Source organism: Pistacia vera, unplaced genomic scaffold, assembly GCF_008641045.1.
Source record: "Pistacia vera cultivar Batoury unplaced genomic scaffold, PisVer_v2 Contig44, whole genome shotgun sequence".
NCBI classification, from domain to species: domain Eukaryota; kingdom Viridiplantae; phylum Streptophyta; class Magnoliopsida; order Sapindales; family Anacardiaceae; genus Pistacia; species Pistacia vera.
In genome coordinates, this window is record NW_022196268.1 from 830,226 (window position 1) to 842,225 (window position 12,000).

The window sequence follows — 12,000 nt, forward strand, 5'->3', positions numbered from 1 at the left end:
ATCAATAATAAACAGACCTGACGATAAATTTCAGCTAGGAGTAAAAGTTAGATATGTTGGAGGAGAGGGACAAGTAGAGAAAAAACTTTTAACTAGATTTTGTCATCTAGTTAGATAAGTTCTCATCTAATCATCGCCACAATGTGATGAAATAGTTTAACTAGATTTTATCATATAAAGTGATAATTTAAAAAAAAAAAAAAAATTATATATTGCTTACTATGTTTGATAAACCATAAAACTGGCACACGAGTATGTGATTGGTTTAATCACGTCCGTATGATTATATAATTATATTTTAAAGTTTTATATAAAATATAATTTCTCCGCTCAAGTAGTGATATAAAAGTCGGCCACCAATTGTTAATCGCACCTCATAATTTGTTAGAATTAATTTATTTTTTCTTTTTGAGAAAAAAGCGATTAATGTTTGGTCGTTTTTTATTATTTACAGTTGGAGTCCGTCCCTACTATCACACTGCACTTCTNAACCGCAGGCGAGGAGAATGCAGTTGGATTAGAACTTAAGCTGTCATTTTGATTCATGTTGTTGATGTTTTGCTCTACGGTAAAATTGAGATTCACATTTTTCATTTTCATCTCCGCATTACTGTTTCGGGATCCGTTATCTTCTACTCTATTTTTCTTGCATTCTCTTTCGTTTACATCAAACTCCCGTTCTCTAGTCTCGAGTTTTGGTGATTTTAACCACATCTTGTTATCGTGTATAACTCCAAAACCACCGTTGATGCACTCTTCACTTTCTGTTATTCCTTTACGTTGCTGTTTCTCTTGTCGTTTCTTCTTAGCTTCCTGTCTCCGTAATGCCTCAACTTCGCGTTTTACCTGGGGCTCAACACCCATTCTTTCAAGCTGGAGAGCAGTCGAAATTTTTGGATGATTATCTCTCCGATCTGTATCGAAACAACTAGTTCTTGGATCTCTCATACTTTCAAACTGAACCGGTTCGCTTTTGATGGGGTTCACTTTCTCTGACCTTTTGAAACCTCCACCAATTGACAATCCTAACTCCAGCTCCGTCTCTTCTTCTTTCTTCAGCGCTATCATTGTACATCAATTCTCTAGTGAACGGCTCAAAAGCTTCAAGCTAAGACTGCATATACTAAACAAACACATGAACCTGCGATATCACTTAAATTATTTTCTAGGGTTTCCTCTCTGTGTCATGATTCTCAGATTTTATGAGAGGGGAAAACAAAACAAGGGAAAGGACGCAGGAGAGATAGAGAAAACTCCACGTGGCAAAACAGGAGAAGTGGGAGAAGGCTGTAATTGACACGTAATAATTTCCGTTATCGGCTGATTTTAAAACAATTGTTCTATAACTCCGCTAAAATTTAGCGGGAATGCGCTTTTGATGTTTATCAAGCATGCGCCTGCAGAGTCGTGGGTTTGCCACGTGGCATACGTGCATGAAGAGCTAAGTAAAAGACACCTGTTGTCTGATATTGTCCTTAATAACAACACTGCGTCTAACATCCAAACAAGAATACCGACACGTGGTGTGAGATATTGGTGTCCCCTCGAATCTCCTCCGTCGATTTAATTTTACGAATGCCCAGGCCAAGAAGGCTACGCAATGGTTTTGGGTTTCGACACGTGTAATAGTCAGGTTAATGTAGGTCCGAGTATCCATGCGTAGATTTGTGGGAGTCAAACACGTGGGTGGAGTGAAAGGCGTCACAGCTCAGCACATCAAGTTGCTTTGCAGCTTTTAGAAGATTGATTTGGACGTGTCAATTATCCGTATGGTAGTACGTTGTATACGTGGAACGCGGTAGGATAACAGATAAGGAGGTTTGGCCTTACAGTGAAAGTAACACGTGGAGGTGCAGGATAGGTCTGGTGGGTTGTTAAAAGGATGAGGGGTGGAGCCAGAGGGGTTTGAAAGTTTGAAGACATGAAATGACGCATGGAAGACACGTTTCAATCAGTGATAAGTTGTGACAGAGAATCACGAGGTGTGTTGTGTGTAGTGTCAGCATGAAAACTGACCCTGCTTTATGAATGACTTCTTGTGATCTGAAGCCTTGGGTGCAGGTGGTGCAGGTGCAGGTACAGGTGCAGCTAATAAGGTGAGGTCAGGTTTTGTGTTGAAGGGACATTGCTTTGAGTATCAGATAACTACATGCTGTACACGTCAACATTCCATGTCATCAATAATAAACAGACCTGACGATAAATTTCAGCTAGGAGTAAAAGTTAGATATGTTGGAGGAGAGTGACAAGTAGAGAAAAAACTTTTAACTAGATTTTGTCATCTAGTTAGATAAGTACTCATCTAATCATCGCCATAATGTGATGAAATAGTTTAACTAGATTTTATCATATAAAGTGATAATTTAAAAAAAAAAAAAAAATTATATATTGCTTACTATGTTTGATAAACCATACAACTGGCACACGAGTATGTGATTGGTTTAATCACGTCCGTATGATTATATAATTATATTTTATAGTTTTATATAAAATATAATTTCTCCGCTCAAGTAGTGATATAAAAGTCGGCCATCAATTGTTAATCGCACCTCATAATTTGTTAGAATTTATTTATTTTTTCTTTTTGAGAAAAAAGCGATTAATGTTTGGTTGTTTTTTATTATTTACAGTTGGAGTCCGTCCCTACTATCACATTGCACTTCTTGTTATTTATCTATTATTTTTCCAAGTAATAATATATCATGTATGGATAGAAGTGGGTAGTAGCCTTTGCTTTTGTAGAATAATAGCTTAGAAAAAATGATTTTCCAAGTGTATGATTTGTGTTTGAAAAAAAAAAATTGAATCTTAAAGTCATTTAATGCACGTCCAAATAACCTGTGAAGATATAATAAGAACGTTTCATCAATTTATATGTTACATAATTGCAAAGGTGATTGTCTTTTTATGTATAAGGTAAGGTTGGACGTTTCTCAGATGACGGAAATGAAAACAAACAAAATTGTAATTTCAGTTATATTGATTAAATATCTTAAAAAGCTATGATCAATAATGTCTGGCATTTATTAGATTATTACCATCTCAAACTTTGTGATAAAAAAAAATGCACGGTCCATGTGTAAATGGGCCTCATGATGTAAGCCCTCAGACTAATAAAATTTGAATTGCATTAGAAGATAAAATCCACAAAGCTTCTTGAGAAAACAAACAGCTGAGCTGAATGTACATCCTTTTGCGATTAATTAACTTGTCAAAAACTAAAATTTGAAATTTAAACAGGCATCCTCATGATAAGTTGGCCATCCTTTAAACTGCAATAGGCCGAAAAGAAAAAAAGAAAAAATGATAATGACAATGGACAGTGGTAGGTATAAATAATATGATGGAGTTAAAGGAAGAAGAGCACCTTTTGATGTAATAGTAACAAAAGTCAGCCAAAATGAACGTTTGAATCATTTCAGCAAGGAAAGCCATTGGGAACCAGAAGTATCCATGTCCAACCAAAAATAGATAACGCCCTCTTGTCTCAATAACCTGTGTGTAAATTGCAAGATACTGAGTTCTGTGTATAAAAAGAGCCCAAAATTTGGGATGGCGATGAGTGGGAGAAGAAATTACAACTGACCTGTAAAATCCAGTGAGCGCAAGACAAGAATCTTGCAACACCCAACGCAAATACATAATGGGACGTAAATGGTTCAATCATCTGAAACCATTTAATAAGAATTATCATAAATTGATTATTGTAACATAAACAACTGCTAAATTAACACAGCCCTAAGTTTATTATACCTTTGCGTTCTGCATCATTCGAAGCTGAGGAAACACAGAGACAGATTCCAAGTACACACAGAATGCCCAAAGAATTCCACTAACGCTCATTCTATAGCTATAAGGGTGGATCATTAAGGCAAGGATAGCACAAGGCACCACCTGTCATATAGTTTGAAGAGAAGTAAAATATTTTCTTTTTACAAGTCACTAGAATTAATGGCAAGTTCTGTTCCTCTAGAGGAAGGATTTCAATGAAAACCAGCAATTATAAATTATAAATTCTATCCGCCTATGTATTTGCATACTCATAAATTAAACACTCTATCCACTTAAGTATCTGCATAATCGTTCAGTCATATATGGAACTAAAAGTTTTCTAGTAACTGGACTACTAATCACAGTTGGACACTAGAACAGAAGTCATACCCTGCTGATATATTATGAAGACATTCCAGATTTTCAACGGAAGTTACTGTCCGTCAATGGTCATATTACTTGGATTCAATCCTGATTTTGTTTTGCCAACCATAAGATTGTTCTTTAATATAAGAATATATGTAGATTATATAGTCGGATAGAACTCAAGAGAAAATGAGAAATGGATCAAGTCAAAAACTACATTTCACAGCTGTCACCTAATATGAATAACAATTAACAACTAATAAATCAATTACTATGTAACATAGGGCCTTGTAGCTAATTGGATGAAATTTAGAGAAATTGGATCCTGATTAAATATTCTGTTCACTTACCATTATTTAAAGATGACATTGAACAGGATACTTACTATATAGTATAACGGGAAGTTGTCTAACTCCTTGATGTAGGTTGACTTCAACTTGAAACGGACCATATACATAACCCATGCTGTGGATAAGAGGGTTGCAAAATCTAGCACTGTGTGAATGTCACCCTCCATTACAGTGCTACAAAACATTCTTACAGCTAGGAACAGAGCCGTGAGTTCTTGAGACCTCAGTGAGAGACCTGAAAATCATTATAGCTTTCAAATTATTGAAATAGTTGAGCCATTAAGATATATATATAGCGGGGGGGTGGGCGCGAACAGAAAAAAGTAAGGAAACTTGTAAATATGAAAACACGGTTGAGGAATATGCGGCAACCTAGATGAGATGATTAAAGGATCAAATAACTTGTCTGCCAAAAAATCATCATGTAAACTATCATAATTTATAAGTTCTGACCAACCCATTATCCTACATATCATCTTATTACATAGGTGAACTCGAAAACCCGACAAGCCTACCTGTTTTAGTAGCTACAATATTTTACATAGGCACTCAAGGACAAAATAACATTTACTGTCAAACTCTAAACTGCCTCAAGAAGATATTGTAGACACTTGTCTCAACTTTATCAAATTTGAGGATAGGGATGGAGGAAGATCTTCACCAATCTAGACAGCTTGCAAAAACACCCATGACATTGAGCTAAAAAGAGTATAAATAAACAGTTTCCCCTCCTCAAAGAGGAGGTTGGATACACAAGCATACAAAGAAAATATAGAAATAACTCTATTAGAAAGAGACTAGCTTGTAATTCTCTAAAAAAGCTTTATTCTTGTAACCTGAGTGATTTTTCTTTTTGTATGTTGCATTAACAATCTAAGAGAAAGCCATTAATGAAACCACAATGGACGTAAAATTTGCTTAACTGTATCCAAACCACTTTAAAACTTTTCTTGTCAGTTTTCATTCATGTTTCTTTGAAGATATATCATCATTGCATCAAAAACAATCTCACAAAGCCTTGAGTGTAGATTCATAGCAGTTTACATGTGCTAATTTCATTGGTGTCAAAATTATGTATCAACAAATTCCAAATGCAGTAACAGTCTAATTGAAATGTAGAATAATCATAACTTATAACAGATTGTAAAATGAGATTTCAGTCTCCAATCTATAATTTCTATGGGCCCAATCTCCTGCAAATAACTTCAATTCCTTAAAACAAAAAAATGTCGTTAGAACTTTGCATTGTTAGAAAATGTTAATGTATTGTGATTTACAATTTTTATTTCAAATAAGACATAAAGTCCAAAGACAAGTACTTGTTTTAAGAGAAGAAAACGTAATAATTCATCATCAAGATAAAATTTTCCAGAAAGAAAAACCTTTGTCTTCTTGAATTGAATTGATAATCTTCATGCATAAAAAATAATACTAAATTATGCATCGAAAATCATCACAAACTCTTACATTCAAACTCATAAACAACAAAATTAATAACGCGAGATGATCGATAGGAATATTATACCAGAACAGGTCTTCTTAGTTTTGAGCTTGTAGATCAAGACAATGATGCCAGCGGCATGGATAGCCTCCGATGCAACGAAGAAATAATCATGATCTTTAACCCAAAGCTTCATAGCCATCAAAGAACACACCGCAAACGTCACTGCAAGAAAGCTCTTCACCTTCATTGGCTGCCGTTTCAGCCATTCAAGCACCACATTCTCACCAGATCCTCCCCTTTTCGCCCCCATAATGATCTCTTTCTTTTTCTTCTTTTTCTTCAAGATAGATAACAAATTAACACTCGTATTTAATCCAAATATTTGCGGCTTTGTGTGCGTTCGGGTTTGTTTTGCTAAAGATGGCGGAGAGAGAGGAGGGAAATGAGACGACACGAAGACTACATGCAGTTGGTGTAGTGGCGTTGAATTGTTTCCATGTTAATGGCGAATAACAGATTGACACGTATGTTTTATATTTAAGACAGAAGATATGATCCCGAAGTTTGTGACTGCCTGTTTGGAAACGTTGATTTGGACCTTAATCTTCTTGTTAAATCTGACATTCTATTGACTTATGATTTGGATTTGTTTTAGGTGAGACGTTTTTGGCTGAAAATGGGATGCAGAATACATCTAGACCGTTGAATTGGTTGTAATCTACTTTGGAATGTAATGAGTGATCAAATTATGAAGACTAGACTTCACACGAGTTTCATGCCGTGATTACAAACCCAACCCAAGGTTTCACCCATGCAAGGGGTCAGGTCTAGGGTTGATCGGTTAAACCGACAGTCTGACCCGTGATAAATAAGTTTTAAATCTAGCAAACACACTCCTAATAAATACGTGTCAATCCTTACAGGTTTAAATTCTATCAAACACACCCCTACAACAGTTAGAGTGTTGAATTTTCTGGTCAAATTCCGATTGATTTCGGCGTTCACTATTTTAAAACCCATCTGGTTGAATTGGTTCAACCGAGACCCGGAGCCTTCACCGGGTTGGGTTATAAATTTTCCTATTCATCCAAACCCTATAAATTAAGACATCAATCTGTGAACAATTGAAGACTAGAATATTAGAGCTTTTGAAGAGAAATTGTTAGCAAGTGCAATAGTGGCAACAACATTGATTTTCAGTGAGTGAATCAATCGGAAATCGCAAAACAATGTTGCTGGAAAAATTCCGTTGTCATTGGCGATTGGGGAGGCGAACAGGAGAGGGGTGAGATGGGTTTTGGTTAAGAGGTTGAAGGGAGTATTTTCATGGTGATGGAGAGTGTTGTCATCGCTGCAAACAAGCTCTATTTGTCGAGGCTAATGGTAGTGTTTGAGGTGTTTTTGCAAGATTTCAAACCTATACGGACTTACATGTAGTTTTTAGGGATATTTTTGTTAGATTTCAAACCTTTGGACATTAATTTGACCCGTCGGTTAACTCGGAGCCCGGCCACTTTGCTGGTTTTCACCCTAGGTTGGGTTTTAAAACATTGTCAACGTTAAAAATTCAATTCGATACCACCACCTGAACCACCGACCTCCACTCTACAAGACCCCTCTAACCTCGATACTTGGTAGCCCCTTATTCGTCGACTGTGACTCGTGTATACCGATGTGATTGGGTTGATTTTCCGATCAAATTCTGGCTGATTCCGATGTAAACAATACAATCAGACACCAACTCTTGAACCATCAGTTTTCACTCTACAAAACTCCTCTAATCGTAGCACTTGATAGCCCCTCGTTAGCCGACGATCAGATTAGAGATTTTGGGAATAGTTAAAAGCAGTAACTTGATCCGGAGAAGGCCTCGGGTCCCAATCAAACCGATTAAACCGGCCGGTCTGGGCCGGGTTCCTAATCAATGGTCTCATGTGCTCGTAATAGAATTTTAGCATAACAACATAATATTGATATCAATTACTAGTTCAATATCTATGATTATAAATATTGTCTATGAATCAGATTTAATTATGAAAGATTTGATATGTCAGCTGACAATTGCAAAATTAAATAAATAAGATTGAGTTTATTTTTATGGTTTATCTTAACTAGAGTTAAAACTCACTGTCTTGTTAAAAGCGGTCTCTCGGTCTCTCCCTGCAGAAAAAGCATGTTTGACCATTTACATTCATAATTTTGACACCGGTTTTCGATATGTGTTTTTGCCACTTATTGCCACCAAAGTTTCTACCCATCCACATACAAAAATGAGATTATGAACCATGTAGCAAATTTTAGTTGAAAATAAACTATTTTACACTATTTACCAAATATTTTTAAGTCACTTTTTCGACAATATATCAAATTCGATCTAATAATATGTATTTTAAAATAAAATTAAAAAAGAAAATCAAATTCTGAGTATATGCAAAGTCCTTCATTATCTAGAATCATTCTCTCAAGAGGAGAAGATATCAATAATATCATCACAGATGCTTTTATTGAGCATATATTGAAACCACAACATTTATTTTTAAGGTAACAACCCACCTTCCATATCCTTATATAGAGAGTACTGACTGTGAAAAGTCAAGAACTTTAGACTATGTGGCCACCTCTAGGATAAGTTTCACTTCACATGAAGACACTATTATTTACCTTTATGCATTTTATAAACAACATAGATGGTAAGTTTCAACTTCCCATTAGTTGCCTCAAACACACTGATAAAGATCCGAATTAAGGCGTGGTTTGATGGCAACTTCAAGAGGTTTCAACTTGGGCAACGCAAGGCCCAAACCTTCCTGCATATCAACTGGCTTGCCTTCAGTTGTTGCCAAATCAAATCCCTGGAGTAGCCGAGCAACCGTTAAATGTACCAATGTTAACCCTGCAGTCATTCCAGGGCACGATCTTCTACCATAGCTAAATGGAATATACCCAAATTTTTGACCTTTATCATCAGTTTCAGCTTCAGTAGTCATAAACCTTTCTGGCTGAAACTCGTTCGCATCTTGCCAGATACGTGGGTCTCGGTGCAGCTTCCATATGTTAACAATCAAACGCGTGCCCTTTGTGATATGATAACCACCGATGTTACAGTCTTCCAGGGCCTCACGGGGTCCTGTTACAGGACCTGGAGGATACAAGCGAAAAGTTTCTTTCACAACTGCTTGGAGGTATTTCAGGTTCTTGACATCCGACTCCTGAACCCACTTTTCTCTTCCGACTTGGTTGTCCAGCTCTTCTTGTACGGCCTTTAGAACTTTTGGATAGTTCAACAACAGGGAGAGTACCCACGTCATGGCCACAGAAGTGCTTTCTGCGCCTGTAAAGATTAGAATCTGCAAAAGAAAATTAATTAAAAGAAGGCATTTATATATATAGTAAAATTAAATTGATGTCACGCTAACTTACGAAAGATGTTGCCTTGATGATAGTATCACGCGTATGGCCAGACATTACAGCGTCTTCTGGGATTTTTGACAGCAACACGTCCATGAAGTCACGCTCAGCATTACTTTTGCCTTGTAATTTTCTCTGAATATGTTCTTCAAGCCAATTTCCGAGGACATGGTCGATTTCTTTAAAAGTTCTCTTCATTGAACCCACATGCCCTTGAAAATCCATCCATTCAAGCCATGGAATGACATCACCCGCAACAAAAACCCCAGACAGATATATTGCTTCTTTTATAGCTCTCTCAATACGCCAGGCCTCGCTACCTTGTTCACCATACTCTCTAGGTGAAAATCGCTTTCCAGCTATCAGCTTCAGGTTTACATTGAAAGTGAAGTGCTCAATCAAGTTACTTATATTCACCTCAACAGGATTGAATGAGTTCTTTGCACAAAGTAATTTCAAACCTTTAACCAATGTCTCAATCTCCGAGTGCCTTACGTGCTTTAGCATTTCAAGTCGGTGACTCGAAAGAAGATCGGTGGTGGCTATTTTGCGAATCTCCCGCCAGTATGGTCCATAAGGGGCAAATGCAAAAATGGCGTTGTCATAGCCAATATGTCTCCCCACCGATATATTTGGCCGCGTAGCCAAAATTCTGTCATTTGTAGTGAAGCATTCTTTCACAAATTCCCAACTGCTCACAATCAAAGTTTGGTGTTTACCAAGCTTAAGTGAGTAGATGGGGCCACATTTATCAGCTATGGCTCCAAGTGTTTTACAAACTGGAACCGAGGCAGAGAGTAGAGGGAATTGGCCTATGAGAGGCCACGCCCCATTTGGTTGAGGGACAGCCATCTTCTTGTTACACTTGTTTCTGTACTTTGCCTTAGCTCTCCATAAATGATAGAGAAGTAGCAGAGCTAACAGCTCTATAATTGATTGAGTGAAAGAGGAAAAATATTCCATGGTGGAGAGAGTGTGTTGTGGTAATCTCTGCATAACCTGCACTCCTATTTATAGTTGAGAGGACCTGCCAAAGCCTTAAAAAATATGTACTTAATTATTTTTTAAAAATAGTTTAATTCTGTTAAAACTTCTGGTGTGTGGCTTTCCGCTTGCCAGAGCCTTTGCTTGTACAGCCGCAACAAAAAGAAAATGCGCAGGCCCTTTTCATGCAGAGTAATTAAAATCTCACTGAATATTATACAACAACGATTACCATACCTAAGAATTCTTTACAGAACATTTTATTTTATTTTATTTTATTTTTTAAGTTTTATGCAAAGTATAAGGTAAAACGTTATAAGTAATAATCACATGGGCAGGGTGGAGGGTGGCCTCATCAAATTATTGAATTATTGCATGTTATGTTAGGAATTGGTTGATAATAAATTTAATAATACTATAATTATAAAAGAAATCTTACAAAGATTTCCATACAAAGTGAGGTGACAAAAAATGAATAGAAGAGTAAAATAAAAAATTAAACTCATTAAATTCATTCTTTCATTCATTTTTTGCCACGTCACTTTGTATGAAGATCTTTGTAAAATTTCTTTGTAAGTGTAGTATTACTCAAATAAATTGTAACCATAGATACCTAGGCCTCATGTTTCATACGTATCTCTCCTACTCCACTCATATTAATGTCAAGATCTAAGTTTTTGATATGTAATACAGTGGGCCTTAGCGTTTTGGAATTCAATGTGAACGTAGACTATTCAAATCTTGAACATGTGAACCACGTTAATTGTTTGTCTTCAATTATTCGCTAATCTTGTGTGTATGATTGAATTGACAGTAGATTTACAGTGTGATTTGGTTCCCCATCGCAACAAGAAATAATGCTATATTGTAATCGTCTATATCAATGTTTGTGATGTGAGATGCGTGGGACAACTCATGATGTTGATTGTATTTCCAGCACTTCATCGTTCTATATCTCGCCTCTTCATGTTCTTTAACACTTCATCATTATTTTCCACTTAATCAAATTGGCTTCACAGTCCGTAGTTAATTTCTACAAATGTTCATCTCAGATATTAAATTTTTGCTTTGTGTATATCAACAAATAAACATCAAACTCGTTAGGGCCAAAAATCGTCATTGACCCAAATAGAAGAACGAGACTGAATGAGGAAGAGACCAGACCCAATCCTGATGCGACCCCATCCAAATTAGGCCCATTTGATACGAGATACAGTCGGCCCAAACCATCGGTTCGGGCCTCCAAATCCCAATTCACTTCCTGGACCTATGAGCAAGTCCAGAGCCCACGACACCCACATATCACTTTCTTATTCTAGATCAGTTTCCTATTCGAAATCACCTTCTTGTTCAAGTCACTTTCCTACTCGAGGTTACTTTTCTGTTCGGGATCACCTTCCTATTCAAACACTGGTAAGACAGCTCACCATCGCCCTAATTCCTCCAGGGTTTGTATCAGAGTCACACTAGGACTCCTACTCCCACTAGGACTGGGAGATCAGACAGTCACTATATAAGCAGAGGTCAGCCCTCTCACAAGGGACATTAGATTACATTACATCTTCACACCCGAAGCTCCTACTTGAAATGTTCACATCACTACTGTAGTCACAGTCCCCGACTAGACTTCCGGTAACGTCTCTACTCCCTAGCCCTCACTATACTAGCCTCTTTCAG

The 12,000-nt window shown here is 36.8% G+C and overlaps 3 protein-coding genes across 3 annotated transcripts; all 3 read right to left on the reverse strand.

Moving 5' to 3' along the window:
* Window positions 1-444: 444 nt before the first annotated feature.
* LOC116144200 lies at window positions 445-1,283 on the reverse strand. The gene has a single exon (XM_031429649.1). It carries the CDS (start codon window positions 1,066-1,068, stop codon window positions 445-447), a length of 624 nt encoding a protein of 207 aa, XP_031285509.1. The 5' UTR covers window positions 1,069-1,283.
* A 1,949-nt stretch (window positions 1,284-3,232) lies between these two features.
* LOC116144285 (ER lumen protein-retaining receptor erd-2.2) lies at window positions 3,233-6,241 on the reverse strand. The gene is made up of 6 exons (XM_031429756.1): window positions 6,013-6,241; window positions 4,523-4,722; window positions 3,754-3,894; window positions 3,587-3,667; window positions 3,368-3,495; window positions 3,233-3,272 (listed from the first exon to the last, which is right to left on the reverse strand). The coding sequence occupies exons 1-6, from the start codon at window positions 6,239-6,241 to the stop codon at window positions 3,233-3,235; spliced, it is 819 nt and encodes a 272-aa protein (XP_031285616.1).
* Window positions 6,242-8,358: 2,117 nt separating this feature from the next.
* Window positions 8,359-10,333, reverse strand: LOC116144236 (cytochrome P450 82G1). Its single transcript, XM_031429693.1, has 2 exons — window positions 9,352-10,333; window positions 8,359-9,278 (listed from the first exon to the last, which is right to left on the reverse strand). Exons 1-2 carry the CDS (start codon window positions 10,300-10,302, stop codon window positions 8,649-8,651), a joined length of 1,581 nt encoding a protein of 526 aa, XP_031285553.1. The 5' UTR covers window positions 10,303-10,333; the 3' UTR covers window positions 8,359-8,648.
* Window positions 10,334-12,000: the final 1,667 nt, after the last annotated feature.